The 19,721-nt window shown below is 42.4% G+C and overlaps 2 protein-coding genes across 2 annotated transcripts; one reads left to right on the plus strand and one right to left on the minus strand.

The window, feature by feature from the left end:
- The first annotated feature begins 323 nt into the window (after positions 1–323).
- Positions 324–7,003, plus strand: LOC129595368 (CD109 antigen-like). The gene is made up of 17 exons (XM_055492356.1): positions 324–403; positions 757–1,038; positions 1,161–1,427; positions 1,510–1,561; positions 1,639–1,767; positions 1,839–1,926; positions 1,996–2,089; positions 2,270–2,932; positions 3,045–3,242; positions 3,305–3,466; positions 3,586–3,672; positions 3,732–4,081; positions 4,221–4,338; positions 4,413–5,747; positions 6,119–6,435; positions 6,502–6,667; positions 6,774–7,003. Exons 2-17 carry the CDS (start codon positions 763–765, stop codon positions 6,906–6,908), a joined length of 4,437 nt encoding a protein of 1,478 aa, XP_055348331.1. The 5' UTR covers positions 324–403; positions 757–762; the 3' UTR covers positions 6,909–7,003.
- Positions 7,004–9,531: 2,528 nt separating this feature from the next.
- On the minus strand, positions 9,532–19,096 carry LOC129595424 (uncharacterized). The gene is made up of 3 exons (XM_055492429.1): positions 18,027–19,096; positions 10,065–10,238; positions 9,532–9,936 (listed from the first exon to the last, which is right to left on the minus strand). The coding sequence occupies exons 1-3, from the start codon at positions 18,738–18,740 to the stop codon at positions 9,880–9,882; spliced, it is 945 nt and encodes a 314-aa protein (XP_055348404.1). The 5' UTR covers positions 18,741–19,096; the 3' UTR covers positions 9,532–9,879.
- Between the last annotated feature and the right edge of the window lie 625 nt (positions 19,097–19,721).

Consider the following 19,721-nt stretch of genomic DNA (forward strand, 5'->3'; position numbering starts at 1 on the left):
TCAAATAGACTGACAGTATTTTTATCACCTTCCAAAACTGGAAAAGAAGTTAAAGAATATAAAGTCAGAGAAAGTGCCGGTGCTCCCCGTTTTGCTAGCTGTGCATTACGACGTTTACACTATGCCAATAACCATAACAGTTTACGGAAAATATACAATATATTGATAGAAGTTACAGATTGCGCTATCTGATCATGACTAACAATAAATAACCAAGGTTGACATGAGAAATCACTGTCTTCTGCTAAAGGGCTGGTAATACAGCTGACGTACTTTGCGTCTTTTCTTGGAATAGGGCAAAGGTAGTTGTGGAACATGATCTTGCAAAACGTTGTCACTGCCCATTTGCTACATTACCCGTTCGACATATCCTGGTCGTTGTATTCCTTAACGCTCCCCTGCGGTACGCATACCAAGTAAAAATATTGGTTTCCTTGCAGTTATATATGGGCAGACACGTGTACTTAGTACAGCAACGATCTTTCCGTTAACAGCCGAGCCTTCTCTCACGTTTCGGACGTTTTTCTAGCAAAGTACATCCCCTCCGGGCTTTGGCTAAATGGACGGTAATACTGGCTCTCGCACAATTAAGAAGCTTATATAAGTAAAGCAGCTTGAGCATTATGCATTATTGGCTCATAATTCACCGGTATAATTACATTGTCAAGCCGCTCCTTATTTTCCCTTGTAATCGTGCTGATATAAGACTTCAGCATCATTGTTACTGATTGCACAATTTTTTTTAAATCGAGCAAGTGCACGATGCTTCTGAAAGTTCTGTCCGTATTGACGATTGTCGCCGGCTGCGTAATTGCCGACGACTGGATGAATTATCTTATTATTGGACCCAAAACCGTACACTCCAATAGTACATTTCCGATTTCCATATTATGCCGGAATGCCAAGTCAGACATCCATGTGGATGTCAGTCTGCGACCCCGGAAATTGTACGAATGGGAAAGTCTGCAACCAGATCAATATGCATCAACAAATTCTTTTGTGATCAAATCGGATACGTTGAGCAAACTGGAAATCAGCGTAAGTAAATTTAATTCAAGAAAAATAACAAAGGATGATATCTATTGTGTCACCTGTCCGTGGACTTCGAACTGGAAAAACAAGTTAACCATATTTCTGTATGGTACCAACTTTGCTTACAGATCCCCGATTTATCAAAATACCCCGGAACAGGAGAGGGTTTTAAACTGTCGATTAATGGAAATAGTTTAAGCGGCAGATTTTACACAACTTACTCATGGCCACTGTACATTCGTGAACTAACTGTAGCTGAAACAACCAACAAACAGTTGGCCTTTGTCCAAACTGACCAGCCGTTGTATAAAGCCACAGACACCGTACGCTTCCGCATTGTCACCGTGAACGAACAGGTTTTGCCTGTTCACATTCCACTCACCGTGCGAATACTGGTAACGAAATTTTGGCACTTTTTACGATTAATGGAAATTAGCCTCGATAATAGCAATGTGATAACGATTAATTCTGGCGCAGGATCCCCAGAACAACATTGTCAAACAGTACACTAACGCCACGGATCCTAATGGTAACCGTCCTGTCGATCTCTTCTGTTGCTACTTTACTCAGATATTCTGAACGCATCACCATCGTGTGACATTTTAGTCAATGGATACTTTGCCGGAGATTTCTTACTATCAACTGAACCGCTGTTGGGCGCCTGGACCATCGAGGTGAGCACATCGGACTCGCACGATATCCTTGGAACAAAACAGTTTTCGGTTGACGAGTATGGTAAGCGCCTGGGTTAATTTGCCTAAATTTTGTTTATCACGTTGTTTCATGCAAGGTGTGCATATTTTCAGTTCTGCCAAGATTTGATGTGAAAATACTGTCACTGGCAAATTTTGTCACGCCTGCTGATTCTTCGTTGACATTCTTCGTTGAAGCAAAGTATGGTTAAATATATCTCGAGCATGAGTTAAACATGGTTTGTGAGCATTGTTTTACCACCGTTTTCAGTTATACATTCGGTGAACCTGTAAAAGGCAAACTGGAAATAACTTGGAGAAAAGGTTACGCGGGAAATGACTTAAATCAAAACCTATCGATCGCGGTATGTATTCCTGATTTCAGAGATATTCTTGCTTTTGAAATACGAGGGACAAAACTGTAGTAGTCGGCGACAGTAATAATAAAAACTTTAAAGTCTGACAGACTATTTGATAAGCATGCTTACTTTTCCAGTTGTATTTGCGATGATGTCTTTTTATCTCATTTTGCACGTTTTAATCAGGATTTCAACGGACGATCTCTTGTTACTCTACCAGTTTCTTCGCCCGTTAGCTCTCTGTACAACGGAGACAGTGAGGATGACAAACTGGAAGTCAAGGTCAACTTCACAGAAGCACTAACCGGCCAATCAAAAATTGCCGCGGGCTCTGTTACCTTCAGCAAAAAAAATTATAAAGTAGAGCTGCTGGATAACGCCGACTACTTTTTGCCTGGACAAAATTATCAATTTCGCGTCCGGGTTAGCGATCTGGATGGACGACCACTTCCTCCCAGCACAAAGCAGATCAGTATTCAGTACTCGCTTTACGACAAACGAGGCTATTCAGGAAAAAAGATTATTATCAACAAAAACGCCAGTCTTGTTGATACCAGCTCGGATAGCGACGGAGGTCAGACTGGGTCGCAATTCAACCAAGTTCTCACTCTTAAAGTTCCAGTAAACGGTCTTCTGGATGTTGACATCCCAACCACAAAAGATGCCCGCAGAATTAGCCTTAATATCAAATATATTGACGAAGAAAAACAGGTCTCGATTAAAGGAAGAGAATCACCAAGCGCGAGCTTTTTGAACATCAAACAACTTTCTAAAGAACTTAAGAGTGGAGAAACGGCAAATTTTGGGATCAATATGACAACCAGGACCAATGAGACAATCCAGTATTTGGTACGGCTTGCCAGGGTGCAACGTTTACTTTACACAGTGTTATGTTGTTTAGCCACAAGACATTCAAAATCGAAACCAGCACAAAGCAATAGCAGTATTGCATCTGTTCTAGGTCCAATCAATTTCGAACGACAGTTATCTCTGGAGCAACTCCACCTCCGACCGCGGTTCTTACATCGTCATTTCCGTACCATTAGTGGAAGCGTTGGGTCCTGAAGGCCGTCTAACGGTTTATTATATCCGCGATGATGCTGAAGTGGTTGGAAACATTCAGCTGTTTTCACTCGCGTCGCCGGCGAAAAGAACTGAGGTACGATTGTTTGCGTAATATTCTGCAAACACATCTCACCTGCATAACCGCAAGTTGTACAGGTCACAGTTTCGGCCGAAGCGAAAAGCGGATTAGGATATGCTCAACCCGGTGAAGAAGCGCTGTTCAAAGCCAAAACCAGCCCGTTGTCATTCGTTGCCTTTCTGGCTATGGATGAAAGTCTGCTCTTGCTGAAAGCCGGAAATGACCTTTCTTCAAGCGAAGTATGTGCCAGTGTTACGTATCCAAATAACGATTACGACTTAAGAGTAAATTAAATGCCTATGTAAACGCAAAGCGAGTGATGTGGTTTGTTTTCTATTGTTTCCGTGGTTCATCGTAGGTGAATGCGGCTATTGGCAAAGCAAAACCAGCATCGTCCCCATCTGATATGTATTCCGTGAAGGACTACTTTCAGGACTATTTTGAGGTTATTTTGAAAGCTTCATTCAGGATTTTTACTACTAACTATCGCTTGCAAATTTGCAGAACAAGAACCCTGGACAGTTCATAATGACCAGTGAACACCTTCCTTCGTCACAAGAGGAACCCATTTACTACGATAGCGAAGAAGACGAGGTGGCAATTGCAAGTCCGGAAATTCTTGGTGGCCCTCATACAGGCCGAGTTATTGCGTTTAGCGGAACGGGAGCAGTTGCTGGTGGTGACGAAGATAATCAAGCGCAAGAATCGGAACCAGTCACATCAACGGAAGCAGTTGAGCTGACGTCGGTTGCTGGTGAAGCCAGTGAAGAAAAGAGCGCCGATAATTTGCAGTCTCCTACCCAAAACCGAAAAGACTTTCGACAGAGTTTCCTTTTTGAAACAGCAACATCGAAGTAAGTTTTTCGAGTCGCTCCAAGCAAAGTACGGCAACCTTAAAATTATTTATTTGTAAACCGAAGCGTTGAATCTATCATTTGTCCTGTTGCTCATCAACTGCGTAAAGTCCCTTTTAACTAAACTTTCTCCTTTCAGTTCCGATGGTTTGGCGGAAATACAATCCAAAGTTCCGGATTCAGTAACTACCTGGAAAATAACCGCTTTCAGTTTGAACAATTCCACTGGTTTGGGATTGACATCCGTTCCGGCTAAAGTATGAGTACTCAAGGCGCACAGTCTGGCAAAGCAATAAATAAACCATTCATTAATGATTTACTTTTATTGTAGCTTAAGGTTTTCCAACCTTTCTTTGCTGTCCTCAATTTGCCCTTCAGCATAGTGCGGTACGAAAACTTGACTGCTGAAGTCCTTGTCTTCAACTACATGTCCCAACAACAAGATGTCCGAGTGCAGTTGGAAATCCGCAATCCTGACAACACAACTGTGCGCCTGAATAAGAACATTGTTGCCAAACGTAGCGAAGGAGTGACCGCTGCCTTCTCCATAATTCCACAACAAATTGGAGACTTGGTTCTGAAGGTGACTGTACAATCTACGTTTGCCGCTGATCAGCTGGAGAAAACGCTGCCGGTTAAACCGGAAGGCGTGAAGCAATATTATAGTCGACCAGTTTTTATTGACCTCCGCCAGTCATCGAATCTTAATCTCCCGCTAACATTGCCCTCCGACCCGGTTGGAATAGTTGCCGGATCAGACAAAGTGGAGGTTCGCGTTGTCGGAGATATCTTAGGTGCAGCTATGAATAATCTGCATAAACTGATCCGACTTCCAACCGGATGCGGCGAACAGAACATGGCCACAACGACACCGAATCTCGTTGTTGCAAAATATTTGAAACAGCTCAATCAACTTGCCGAGCCCCAGAAGTCAAAGCTGCTATCCAACATGGAACTGGGATATCAACGAGAATTAACTTACCGGCACACCGACGATTCGTATAGTGCTTGGGGGAATTCTGATCCAATTGGCTCAACATGGCTCACCGCCTACGTTGCCCGAGTGTTTTCGGAAGCAACGGAATTTGTCCCGATTATCGAAGATAATGTTATTGAATCTGCTATGCGTTTCCTAATAAGCCAACAAAAAGAGGATGGTTCTTTTGAGGAAAACGGAAAGGTCATAGACAAGCAGCACCAAGGAGGAGCTTCCTCCGGTGTTGCTTTAACAGCATTTACTCTCCTGTCACTCTTTCAGTATCAAGAGTCCCACGATAAGTTGTGGGGTCAGCTGGTTTCTTCAAAAGATAAAGCCGTCGTGTTTCTGGAATCCCAGCTCTCCACAATAACCAACGATTCGTACACCTTGGCCATCACGGCGTACGCACTGGCGAAGTCCAAGAGCGCAAAGAGCGCGACTGCTCTAGACTTGCTGGAGCAGAAAATGATTAAGAATACTTCGGCCGCTTACTGGACTACTGTCGCCTCGCTCTCCGATAAAGGCGCTGACGCTGAACACTCGTATCCAACCAATGCCAAAGACGTGGAAGCTACCGCCTATGCTCTGCTGGCATTCTTGGCTAATAATAAGTTCTCATCTTGTCTTCCCATTGTTTCCTGGTTGATCTCCAAACAAAACGCTGAAGGTGGATTTGTTTCGACGCAGGTATAGCTATGAATAAATTACTTCGCTGCATAAATCAAATGCCCAACAAACTGAGAAATAGTGCAAAATACTTTGTTGAAGCAGCACACCGCGAGTATAGTGCATACATAGACATACAAGCCCGGCCCGAAATTTTTAAACCGCTGTAAGCGCGACGCAGTGAATAGCGCACAGTAAGGCTGGATTTTATCTACTCTTCACTGGATGCACTGGCGTAGAGCACCTTGTATGGCTCAAGCCCACCTGCCCACGTTTCTCAAATATCCCGCTTACAGCGGTTTAAAAATTTCGGGCCGGGCTTGTACATAGTATTGTATTTGGGCAATTGTTATGTACATTGTACAGTACAATAACATTAATTTGTGTTACAGGATACTGTGGTCGGACTGACCGCTCTTGCTGAATTTGCCAAAGCTTTCATTAATCCGCCGTCCATGCAAATCGACATTAACTACGACCGAATTAAACAAAGCATGTCGCTCACTCCAGAAACGTCAGTTGTCCTACAGACGATGGAGCTGCAGAACAAGCCAAAAGCGCTCAATATGAAAGCGCAAGGCAAAGGTGTTGCGATAGCTTACTTGAGCTGGACATACAACGTGGCCAAGCCGGCTGAAGATGTCGCATTCGACCTTAACGTTACAAAGACGACTTCCACCACCGATTTGCGAATGGGCATTTGCAGCAGGTAAACAGCATTACACAAACTCTTTTCACGTCTTGCACATGCGTTTATCAAACAACCATCTTGCAGATATATTCGAGAAGGCAAAAGTAGCATGGCGGTCATTGAAGTGAACTCGCTTTCCGGTTACCAGTTTGATGAGGATGAGGTTCATAGACTAGTTAAAACCGTTTCCACTCTTCGAAAAACCGAAATCGAAAACAAGGAGACAAAGTTGAATCTGTATTTTGACCAGGTAAGTCGAAGATTTATTATTCGCTCTTATGGTTGGAACTACTGCTATGATTAGTAATTTTGTACTCTGATGTTTGGCAAGGTCTGGTTATAAATTTGCTTTACAGTTGGAACAAACGCCAACCTGCTTTAAGCTGACAATGTACCGAATCTACAAAGTGAAGGACCTTAAAGATCAAAGCATTGTTGTTTATGACTACTACAATCCTAAAGAAAGGCGGACAGTATCATATAACCTTTAAGAGCTTTCATCTGACTGTGTTACTCCAGACCTTAAGTTTGACCTTGTCTAAGTATGCGTTTGTGGAGAATTGTGTAGTACTGAGTAGCTGAAACACTGACATGAAAATATGACATGACCGACACTTTTCTACCAGTTTTAACAAAGCTTCCAACGAAGCTCATAAGTCGTTCTTTAAAGTAATACTACGCTGGAACTAGTTCAGGTGTGCTAGCTAGCCCACATGGTACCACAAACATTATTCCGGTGAAATGAGCAGTGCTTGCAGATTCCACGATCACCGGTTGATCATTGCCAATGATTCATTGGCAACATGTTATCAAAGTTAGAATACGTAGACCACTGCGAACTCATGCAAGTTTAGAGAAACCCTTCCGTAGGCCATAGCTTTCTCCAAACCATTCGATATTACTTTTTATCCATCTCCCACAGTAACGTCGTATACGTCAGCATTACTCCGATAACCTGTAGATAATTGTCGGCATATTTAGCTTCTCGAATACAGTACGTTAGTACTAAAATCACACCAGTTTTAAGAGAAATTTTATTACCGTTGCAACAAATTCTTTATTGAGATCACACATTTGATTGAGGGTAAAGGTGCTCTTTAGTACTGCCAAGCGATTAATAACAGTGTGCAGATGGTTCATCGTAACCTGATCGCAGTGGTCCGCAAAATTCTTCTCTTCCATCGAAACCGCTACCAGAGCGCTAAACTGGCTTGCCTTTCAAACAAACAATTTTTTGATAAGTCTGTTTTTAGTAATTTCAACGCTTTCTACCTGATCGTGAACACGGACTGCACAAAACATCCGCAGAGCGAGGAGGATTATTCCTAGACAAACGCTCCGAAAGAAATTTTCCGGAGTGTATAGTACCGCCATAAAACTTTCGTGCTCAAAACTGACATTTCCTTTCATAATGCTGATGCCCGTTATGACAACGTATAAATCCGAGATGAAAAGCCATAACAAAATCGGGGAAAATATTTTATCCAGTTCTCGCACGCGCAGAACTAAACTTAAATGCTGTGAGCAGAGATTTCGCACTTCTTGAAAAAAGTCACAATCAAGTGTTCTAGTATTTACTGAACTGTTGTGCAACTGTTCGATCTGTTGGTAAACATGCGCTAACGCCGCGTGCAACGGTATGGTGATTAACATGAACAAAATCTGCGGTCCGAAAAGTCCGGCGCTAAATAAAGGAGCTGAGAATGTGCTAAAGAGAAAAGAAAAATCAAGAATGCGAAAAACTGCAACACTACTCTGATCGATGGTTTGACTTTTAGTACTGTTCACCACATCCATCATCGAAGCGCTACCATTCAATAAAGCTTCGAATGCGGCCGGCGGTATCATGGTGCCAAGAGCATCATGCAATAATTTCGCCGCTATAGGCGTGGCAACAACTAGCAGAAATGCGGCAGATATTGCGATCAACACCGCGCCAGCAGCTTGACAGAAACCGGCATATAAAATTCCGCTATATTTGCGTATCCATGAATTCGGTTTAATAGCATCCAGATCCGCCTCCAGCTTTACGATGACCTTTTTGAGATTTCGTCCTTGAGGAACGAAATATACAACGACAACAAAAGCGACGATGATCCATTGCTCCATGAAGCACTTGAGCAGTAGTTCGCTCATCTGGTCTTCGCGGTTAAAAATTCGCCAAATAAGGTACGCCAAAACGCAAATTTGAAACAACAGACACAAGCTTACAAAAACGGACCATAGAATAAGTGCGGTAGAAGCTAAGCGGAGAAAATAATGTTTAAATCCTTGTTGTTGACTTATGTTTTGGCCGAAAAACACAGTCAAATACTGTGGAATTATTCCACCCAAAGCCAGTAAAGCTAAAAAAGGGTTAAGTGCAGATGAGAGCCGCATTGTAGTGTTTTCCAGCAACTGCAGCCTGTAAGTCACTGTTGCTGATAATAAGGGTAAAAACAAGAACGGCTAATTTAAAGGAGCCTTTTTTTACAAAGCAGTATATTCTTTCCAACAGAATGCACGATAGGTGCATTAGTAGTCAACGCAATGGTTCGCTCTTTAGAGTATACACTCTCTTGTAACCCGTTTGAAATTTGTTCTCTTGAGGTTTCCCATGGAACCTGAGTAAGTATTATTGATTTATGGATTGTTCCGATCTAAAACTGTTAATTGGTTTGGGATCTAACGTTGCGTTCGGTGTAACTATCGACTTCAGTCCATAGTATATGTACTCGTACAACATTTTAACTTCCTTTCAGGGTTTGTGATAGCACTAAAGCTTATTAACAATAAGGGAAAAACATTGACATAGTAAGAAATGGATGAACATTAAAAAACATCAATGGAGCCGACGCCTAGTGCCAGCGGTACAGGGGATTTTGCTGTCTCTTAATTCGTGATTCTCACCTGGACTGAAGACTGGCAGTGTGTCATTTTGACGTCACTAACAAACAGGGATTTTAGAGTGCGCCAACAGGAGAACTACGCATGCGCTGTGTTTCTGGTCGCGTTCTAAAATTTAAGGCGGTAGAGTAATACCGTGGCCATAGAGCTACCGCTTAATTTAACAGCAGTGTAAGCATTTTTATCACAAAGTTTCTCCTCTTTTGCAGAGGATGGTTTTCTGTAAGTTTTCATGTATATGTCCAGTTAACAAACAGTACAGTTTGCGAACGCGCGCTGTTTAAAAAGTGCCGGGATAAGCACTAGTTTCTATGGGCCTACGACAACTTCGCGTCGCACCTGAGTCGCACGGCTCCCAACCGCCACAGGGCGCCATCCTGGCAAGAATCATCAATATCGTGTAAATACAGTACATTTATCGTTATTATTGAATGTTGGTCACGCTGGACCAGGTACAGCACAAAGGTCACAATGATTCTCCCAAAAGTCAGAACGCACCTTCAGTTACAGAAAAGTAAAGAAGTCATGCTCGTGATTCGTTCGGTGGCCAGCGTTCTATCCACAACCATTTAGTGCTCACTGTTTGTCCATTTCCCATATTAAAGTTACATAAGTCAGCAGTACTCCAATGACCTGCGAAATGACAAATAGTGTAACTTCTTTAATATCTTTCTGAAAACAGTGACTGCAAAGCAACATTTGAGAAAATTAGAATATACATTTAGCCAAACTTTTTCAGTAGAAATAAGTGTTGTTGTTACCGTTGCAATGAACTCTTTATTTAGCGGACACATTTGGTAAAGAGTGAAGGCGTTCTTCAGTACTCCGAGTCGGTTGATGATGAGCTGCAAGTGGTGGATCATCTTTTGGCTGCAGTTGTCCGCTACTCCTTTTTGTTCCATTAACACCGCAGCTCGAACGCCAAAAATGTTCGCCTATTACAAACGAATATAAAATAGAGGTCTACAGCAAACTATTCCCAATTTTCGGGAAATATTTTACAGTGCTTTCGGTATTTCATTCAAATCAGATCATCTGCAGCCGGTACAGTGTGACTCACTGACCAAACAGCATACCTCTTCATGGACACGAACAGCACACCATACCCGTACAGCTAGAAAACAACATCCCAAACAGACAATGCGGAAAAAATTTCCCGGGGTATAGAACTCGGCGGTAAAGGGTCCGAGACCATTCGTATTCCCTTTCATAACACCAATGCCGGACACAATAACGTACATATCGGAAACGAACAGCCACAAAAGAGCAGGCCCAAAAATATCGTCCAATTCTTGAACACGAAGAATCATGTTTAAGTGCTGCGACGATAGCCTACGGAAATCGACAAAGAACTTTTCATTAAACCCTTCCGTCGTACTATTAAAACTCCGAAAAAGCTGCTCCAGTTTTAGGTTGATAGTAGATAAGCCGGTGTGAATGGGTAGTGCGATCAAAATAAACAACATCTGCACCCCAAACAGCGAAGCAACCATTGGAGGGAAGGAAAATTCAGAAAACACTATCGAAGCCAGTATATTCGGACTATCAGGGATCTCGAGCTTCGTCAGTGTCTCAGTAATATTGCGCGTTAAATCCACCGTATTATTAATATTCACGGGAAATTGCAGCTGGGAAACCAAGTCTGACACTAATTTGCGGACCGTGTCGTAGGTTATTTTTTGGGAAATCGGGTCAACAAACACGGTGATCCACACGCCTGACACTACAATGAACAACAAGGTAGCAGCCACAACCAACAGCTTGTAAAATATGCCGTCATTTTTTCTCATCCAAGTTGCCGGCTGAATACTATCCAAGTCCGTTTCCAGGCCTAGAATGACCGCGGATAGTTTTCGACCTTTGAAACCGAAAAACAAACTGATCAACAGCCCGACGACAGCCCATTGCTCCATAAACCATTTGATCAGTATTTCGGTTGTTTTATCTTTTCCGTTGTAAGTTAACCAAATGAGATAACCATAGACGACGATGCTGTATATCAGGCAGATGTTCAGAAAGGCTGACCAAAAATGGAGTATGATGGAACACAACTGATGAACGTAGCGCCTCGACCTTGTAGCTGCACGATATTGTTGGCTGTCTTTCGAATTACGGAGAAATTTTGCGTAATGCGGAAATATGCCGCCCACGGCCAGCAAACCCAAAAGTATTTTTAACGCAGCTAACATCGGCATCTTAAAATAGATGTGAATGTAGCATGTCGCAATTGTTGCAAATAATAAACCAGCCAACGCACAAGCAAGTTTTAAATTTTCTTGTGCGTATTCCGATAAGAATATCTCATAACGTTTGGGAAAGCGTGCATTGTACCCATAACGAAAAGCATGGCAGTGATGGCACCATGTATAATTTTGCAGTCACATCACTTTTAAGCTGTTCTCACAGGATGCAATGGTTTCAATCCAGATCGTTATGTAGATAATGCAAGCATCCAACGCATTTGAAATTACCCGAACCAAAATGTTATGAACGCTTGTAGCGTATGTATTAATACCAGTATAAGAACATTTGTCAAGCGGCTCTCCCAGTGAGGTGTAATTTTAATATGATTACATAAAGGCGATGAGCATGATCATATTTAACTAATAAGTCCAAAACTGCTGAAAATGCCGAAACGGAATGCGAAAACAATACCACTGAGACTTTATTACAATGGTTCGTAAGAGCGCTAGCAAATACATCAAGTTGTCCGGTAAAAAGAAAATCACAAAGTCACAGAGGTCATCTCACATAATAAAAGTTAAAAAAATTACATTTATCTAGCATGGTGGTTCATACATGACTGTTTTTTTTTCAAATAATCAATTTTTGATTTGCAGTCACAGTGTTTTGGTGTGATTATGGATGCAGCATATATACTCACTTATATATAGTATGCGGAGACACTGGCTCAGCAACTATTACCAGTGCCAGTTAAATTCGAATCCCACTTGCAGATCACAGCGTAACATTTCTTTCGATTAAATTGCGGTAGCCAGTCAGTGAGGGGAACTGCGTCACGTTACGCATGAATTCCATAGTGCCCTGAACATCCACCTGCGATGCCCATGTCACATAGAGCAGGACAGTGTAGGAAAGCAGAACGCTGATCAGCTGAAAAGTCCAAAATAATTTTTATCTCCATGCGACAATGCAAGTATCTGTATCTGTACATTCTGCTTTTGTGACAAGTTGCGAACGGAAAGTCAAAAGTTACCGTAAGAATGTACTGCTTGTTTATGGTGAAATAGCCAGCGCCACTAATTGCGGTCGTTTTCACGTCAATAAGGTCGCGAAAAGAATCACAGGAGCGTGCCAGCTTCGAGTCAGTCGGATTGGTCCGGAGCAAGCGTACTGATTCTTTTACCGAAAGAGACTAAAGAAACAATATCAGTACTAGCACAAAAAAGCGGTATTACATATTAAGTACAAGATCTGTACTACGCGCGGCGCCCCATAGGGTAGTTTTCAGATCTCGCTAACCACAAAACTACTGAAAAAACGGACAACGCCATTAGATCGGGTATAGTCCAGAAGTGGCTCACATGATATTTTTTTGAAAAACGTTCGATCAGAATCGTGCCGGCACGATGCCGCAAACGATCCAACCCTGTTTCAAGGTGGTTTCATGGTGAAACTTAGAAAAATTTTGCCTGGACACAATACTTCCACTACCCAGTGAGCAAAATCGAACCGCGAGTGAGTGACCAAGCTACCCCAGTGAGCAAAATCGCTGGGTGAGTGAGTGACCAAACTACCACCACAGTCCAGTGAGCAAAATCGCTACGTTAGTTAGTGACCGAACTACTACTCGGGTACTATCCGGTGCCGTTTAATTGAGTTAGTGACAGGATTAGCACCAGTACCACTGAATAGAGCTTGTTGGATGAGTGAATGACAAATTTACCGCTACCGTCCAGTTCATGCGTACTGTTATTTGAAATCTGGTACCTGATAGACAATAAAATTTCGTCCTGTCTCTTCGAGATATAATAAACAAAGGATTTGTAGAAACAAATGGAATGCGTCGGAGTGAAAATGATAAATGATTTTTAATAAAAATTCCGTTTTTACGCTTTCACAATTTACCTATTAGCTTTGCCGAATGTAAGGTGCTGAGTGCTAACTACTTGATGCTAATCGAATTCATGCGAATGAAGTTATGAACCAACCGTAGACCACAAGAAACGCGGAGGCGAAGCCGAAGCTGTTTTTTGTAGGTGTTAATACTATGCCCACCTGCTCTTCACACATAACGCCAACGACCACTCTTAGCACGACACCAACAATGTTGAATACCGAAGTATATCGGATATTGGCTACGATCAACTCCTTGTATACGCGCAATTGTTCAAAATCCTTGGAATGGTTGACATTGACAAATACCGGCGTCAAAAGGGAAGCCAGATAGGCGAGCCAAATAATAATTTCTTGCAGGGAAAGAACAAAGTTGATCACCGAAAAGTTATCGTTCACTTGGTCCACTAAGCACCGTAGCCTGCGGAATGTCACGTGGCCTTTGCGGAGACGTTCCACTGATTTGTCGTAATCAGTTTCGAAGGAAATGCTTTTTAAACTGCGCGCTAGCTGTCGAAATCCTAGTATTATGGGGACTACGAACGTTGCAAATATTGCCTGGGGTAGAGTTCGGATAGCCGCTCTGAGAAGTTTTAAAACAATTAAGTAAATGCGAGCTGATTGTTCAGGAACCAATAACGTGCCAAAGAAAATCAAAGTCTGGTTGCTGCTGCCAGTTTTCCATGTGGTAAAATGTGCGACAAACACCTTAAGAGTATTGGACACTGTAACAGCAAGGATCATAACACCAGCAATTTTCATCCAGCGTTTGTATTGTATTGTTGACAACGGCATTGTTAATTTCTGGATCGTGGGATAGAGTCGCAGGATGTTTGAACATTTCTTTATCATGACACCGGATACCATCGCCGTCTGAAAGTTGTTCGTTATCTGGGATAGCAAAAACAGCGCGGTAAACATATCAATTTGATTGGACTGATGTTGTTGAGAAAACGAAAGGTGTATATCAAAAGTGTCGTCGGCTAGCAATACGCAGAGAAAAATACACATCAGGAATGTCCACAGAGTGCCCCACTGAAACTCGCGACATTGGCTAGCGTTGGAAATATGACGCTGGTCATATGGCGCTAAGCCGATTAATTTCGGGACGCGCAGGTAGAATGCTACATCGAAAGGGATATCGGCACTGCACGCTATCATCTCAAGCAATTTCAAAAGACAAATCTCGAAAACATAACTGAATAGCAAAGATAGCGGGGAACTTTGTTAATCATGGGAGTTTTCCGTGCTTTTAACGTCAGCACAGCGGCTAAAGACTGGAATATTAAAAGTATCGGTTTGCTTGATCAAAAAGGTTATGTTGCAGTTCCCTAAGGGCGTCTAAATCCCATTCGCTGGCCTAGAATCAGCTTGTTTTTCTACAGGGACAGCACTTGTTTATCATTGATACGGCGAGGTGATACGAATTTACAGAAGACCTCGCCTTTACGAATTTACGCACAAGTATGCGTATATCAATCAAGTCTCGCCGGTACTTATCGCATTTACTGTATATGTTTTACGGCATCATAACGGGCGAAAATGAAGTTCGAGGACGAATGTATGATATGGTACCTTTGAGGTATCGCACGGTTTGGGCAAAAATCAACGTTGAAACTCTGAAGAACTCGCCAAGGAGTTGCCGCTAACATTAGCCTTAGCAAACATCTTTTAATTGATGGTGAGCTACAAATGTGGCACATATCGTCTTCACCTCTCAAAGAAACAAAATTGTGGACGGGTAATGAATACAAGTAATACAGTACTTGTGCGCATTCACATCGAAATATTTCTATGGTTCTTTTCTACAGAAAGGTCAGGGACGAGGGTCTGCGCAAACATTTCCCGGCAACATTTCCCACACTGCGTCATAGGATGTTTCCACAAAATCGACCGTTTGAAACGACTGGTGCAAAAATTGCGCAGATCATCCATGGCGACCGCAGACAATCGGGTAAAGCGCAGAATAGAATATCAGAATATTGGCCGTGCGACACAGTTGTTTGTTGACCTGATTGGACAACAGAAAATAGACCAACAGAGAAATACACTCACCGTCAGCACAATGAGAATCCGAATACTGTGCTGCGCACACCGAGTGGATCGAGCGCTTCTGCAGCGCACTGCCGCTGGTCTACGGTGAGAACACTGACATCTGACAGGAAACATGACCTTCTGGACAAAAGCTTTGACGTTTTTTCCTGTCTCGTCAACACCGTATTAAAAAAACTGAATCAAAAGCGTTGTTTTCAGCACCGGGAATACTACGCTGAACGTAGTTCAGGTGTTTACGGTACACACTCGTAGCACTACAAACATGATTTCGGTTGGAATAAAATTATCACTGCTTGCATACTGTAACGATCGCCGGTAGTTGTTTTCATTTCGCTGACAAAATTTTACCAACTAAACCTCAAAATACGTAGTCCATTGCAACTCCTACGCTTATAGAAAGCTTCTAACGAGGACATGACCTTCTTTCAAACCACTGGACCAGTTGACCTTATTTCTTATCCATCTCCCACAGCAGTGTTGTATAAGTCAGCATAACTCCGATAACCTGTAGTCAGAAGAATCAAATATGCGAACAAAAATCGCAACATATTTAATCACACTTAATTACCCTTGCAACAAATTCTTTATTGAGATCGCACATCTGGTTGAGGGTAAATGTGCCCTTGAGTACTGCCGAGCGATTGATAACAGTTTGCAGATGGTTAATCGTGACCTGATCGCACTGGTCCGCAAAATTCTTCTCTTCCATCGAAACCGCAACAAGAACGCCAAACTGGCTCGCCTGACGAACAGAGCAAAGTTATGATTATTAATTAGATTGTTATTAGCTAAGTCAGGTATTAAAAAGTTTGGAACATTACTACCTGATCGTGTACACGGACCGCGCAAAGCATTCGCAAAGCAAGCAGAACTATTCCTAGACAAACGCTCCGAAAGAAATTTTCCGGGGTGTACAAAGCCGCCATAAAATTTGTTCTCGTATCTTCAGAATTGATTACGTTACATTGCCTTTCATAATTCCAATGCCGGTTATGACAACATACACATCTGAGACGAACAGCCATAGTAAAATTGGGGAGAATATTTTGTCCAACTCGCGAATGCGCATGACTAAACGTAAATGCTGGGAGCAGAGATTTCGCAGTTCTTGGAAAAAGGCAGGATCCATCGTTTTGATGGCAACCGAACTGTGATTCAACTGTTCGATCTTCTGATAAACACACGCCAACCCCACATGCAACGGTATGGTTATTAACATGAATAAAATCTGCACTCCGAATAGTCCGGCGCTGAGTAATGGAGCGGAGAATGTGCTATAGATAAAAGAGAAATCGAAAATGCGGAGAAATAGGATGTTACTCTGGTCGATTGTACCGGGAAAACTTTTGGTGCTGTTCATTACAGACGCCATCGAAATGATACCGTCGGCCGTATTCAAAGCAATACTGAACGGTAGGTTCAGTATTGCTTTGAATACGGCCGACGGTATCATGATGCTAAGAGTATCATGCATGAATTTCAATGCTATGGGAGTTGCAACAAAGAACAGAAATGCGGCTGATATTGCGATCAACACCGCACCAGCAGCTAGACAAAACCCGGCAAATAATATTCCGTTATACTGACGTATCCACGAGTTCGGTTCGATACTATTCAGATCCGCGTCCAGCTTTACGATGACCTGTGCGAGGTTTCGTCCTTGAGGAGCAAAATATACAACGATAATAAAAGCAACGACCATCCATTGCTCCATGAAACACTTCAGCAGCAGTTCGCTCATCTGGTCTTCGCGTTTGAAACTTCGCCAAATGATATGCGCAATGACGCCGATTTGAAACAAGAGACACAGGCTGACGAAAGCGGACCACAGATAAAGTACGGTAGATGCTAATCGGAGATAATAACGTTTAAATCCTTTTTGTTTATTGCTATTTTGGCTGGAAAATAAAGTTATATACTGTGGCAATATCCCACCGAAAGCCATTAAAGCTAAAAAAGGGTTAAGTGCAGATGGGAGCCGCATTGCGATTTTAAAAAGCAACCATTAGTCCTAAGTTTCGTTGTTGAGAATACTGATAAATCCGTATAAAAAGGCTTTTTTGTGCAACCAATTCATAACGCAAAGTTTATTCTAGTTTCCAGGCGTATATATGACAGAAGGTTCTGAGTCCTTCTAATTATCTATCTAATGGTTTCATTTTGGGCTGGGGCCTCAGGCTGGCCCATATAGTGGAACCCTCGGGGCTGCATTAAAACATTTGTCTTGGAGCATGAGGCCAGTAGTGTGCAGTGAGATGAAGGCTGGGCATTGGGCTCTTTGCACTATTTGTCCATTTCCGTGGTGGGATCAGTGGCTGCTCAAGTCAGGCTGGCGTTCGGTATTATGTTACATGACAGGCTAAGCTAACATCACATTTGACTTCCGATATCTGTAAATCACCACGCTGTGACTGTTTGCCTTTGTTGCAGAACTCTTTTTTGCGACGAGTCATTCTTCATCTGGTATGCACTGTCTTCTGTTCTGTGCTTCTCCTTTCTGTTCCATTAATATCGAACAAAAAATAAGAAATCGGAAATTGCCTTGCTCACCAAATTGTCTGTCCTGTATTGTGTTGGACCAAACATCATACCTCTTCGTGGACACGAACTGCACACCACACCCGCACTGCAAGAAGACAACTTCCTAGACAGGCGATTCGGAAAAAATTTTCCGGTGTGTAGAATTCGGCGGTAAACGGTCCCAGACCATTGGTGTTTCCTTTCATAACACCAATCCCAGACACAATCACGTACATATCAGAAACAAACAACCACAAAAGGGCAGGTCCAAAAATATCATCCAGTTCCTGAATACGTACAGCCAGGTTCAAGTGTTCCGATGACAGCCTGCGAAACTCTTGAAAGAATTTTTCATTGAGCCCTTCCGAGGTACTGACAAAATCCTGAAAAATGTGCTCAAGTTTTTGGTTGATAGTAGATAAACCGGCATGGACCGGCAATGTGATCAAAATGAACACCATCTGCACTCCAAACAGACCAGATACGAGAGGAAAAAAGGAAAATAAACCCAACACCACCGAAGCCTGGTTGCTTGCCAAACTGGGACTGTCGGATAAATCAAGTTTCCTTAGTTTCAGAGTAATATTTCGCATCAAATCCAGCGTATTGTTAATATTCACCGGAATGTCAGCAAGCTCTAACAATGATCTGCGTACAATGTCGTACGTAATTTTATGAGCGATCGGGTCGAGAATTACGGTGGTCCAGATTGCGGACAATACAATGAACAATAAGGCGAAAACTACAACCAGCAGTTTATAAAAGACACTGTTGTTTTTCCTCATCCAGGTTTCCGGCTGAACACCGTTGAGGTCGGTTTCCAAGCAAACAATGACTGCGGATAGCTTGTGACTTTTGAAACTAAAAAGCAAACTCGTCAACAGCGCGACGACAGTCCATTGCTCCAAAAACCATTTAATCAGTATTTCGGTTGTTTTATCTTTTCCATTGTAAGTCAACCAAATGAGATAACCATAACCGCCGGTGCTGTATATCAGGCAGATATTCAGAAATGCAGACCAAATACAGAGTATGACGGAACCTAGTTGGTGTACGTAGTGCCTCCAACCTCGTCGATCATGATGCTGTTGGCTCTTGTTGGCGTTATGCAGCAACTTCGCATAATGCGGAAATATCCCGCCTAACGCCAGCAAACCAAAAAGAACATTTAACGCCGCTAACATCTGCATCGAAACTTAGATACAGATCCGAAGCCTAATGGTAGAGCACCCAAGGCGCGAGGCAAAGTTTAAGTTTTCTTGTGCTTGAAATGATTAAAAATATCTTGTAAGCTTCGAAGAAAAGTGCATAATACCGATTACGGAAAGCACGGCATCGCGTATAATTTTGCAGTTACATCAATATTAGGTCTCTTGTTCGAGTACGCATTGGTCTCAAACAAACTCATTGCTGTACAATATGTAGACAATGCAAATATTCATTACATTTCCCAAATGAGCCGAACCAGAATGCTATGGAATCTTGTAACTATGTACATATAAGTATTTGAAGAAGGGCGTAGCAATGTGTATTCGCTATTTCATACAATTTCAATATGATTACCTATGGGCGACGCGAGCAACTAAATATGTTCACATTGTGTGACACCATTTACTAAAATTAATACGAAACTGCTGATGCCGAAATGGAATTAGAAGTACCACTGAGGACTTCTAAATATAAAGCTCAGTACGAGCGATGAAGAAGGTCAACGCTTTCAAATATTGAACTTTTTATTTGTACAGTTGGTATGTGATGTGTGTTTA

This window comes from Paramacrobiotus metropolitanus, unplaced genomic scaffold, assembly GCF_019649055.1.
Source record: "Paramacrobiotus metropolitanus isolate TYO unplaced genomic scaffold, Prichtersi_v1.0 Parri_scaffold0000077, whole genome shotgun sequence".
In the NCBI taxonomy this organism is placed as follows: Eukaryota; Metazoa; Tardigrada; class Eutardigrada; order Parachela; family Macrobiotidae; genus Paramacrobiotus; species Paramacrobiotus metropolitanus.

Coding starts and splice junctions, on each gene's coding strand:
- LOC129595368 (XM_055492356.1), top strand. CDS start 763: ATGCTTCTGAAAGTTCTGTCCGTATTGACGATTGTCGCCGGCTGCGTA. Junction 4,082..4,220: donor TTTGAAACAGCAACATCGAA/GTAAGTTTTTCG, acceptor TTCTCCTTTCAG/TTCCGATGGTTTGGCGGAAA. Junction 6,436..6,501: donor CGAATGGGCATTTGCAGCAG/GTAAACAGCATT, acceptor ACCATCTTGCAG/ATATATTCGAGAAGGCAAAA.
- LOC129595424 (XM_055492429.1), bottom strand. CDS start 18,740: ATGAGGAAAAACAACAGTGTCTTTTATAAACTGCTGGTTGTAGTTTTC. Junction 10,239..18,026: donor CAGTTCGTGTCCACGAAGAG/GTATGATGTTTG, acceptor CGTTTGTAATAG/GCGAACATTTTTGGCGTTCG. Junction 9,937..10,064: donor ATAAAGAGTTCATTGCAACG/GTAACAACAACA, acceptor GTCATTTCGCAG/GTCATTGGAGTACTGCTGAC.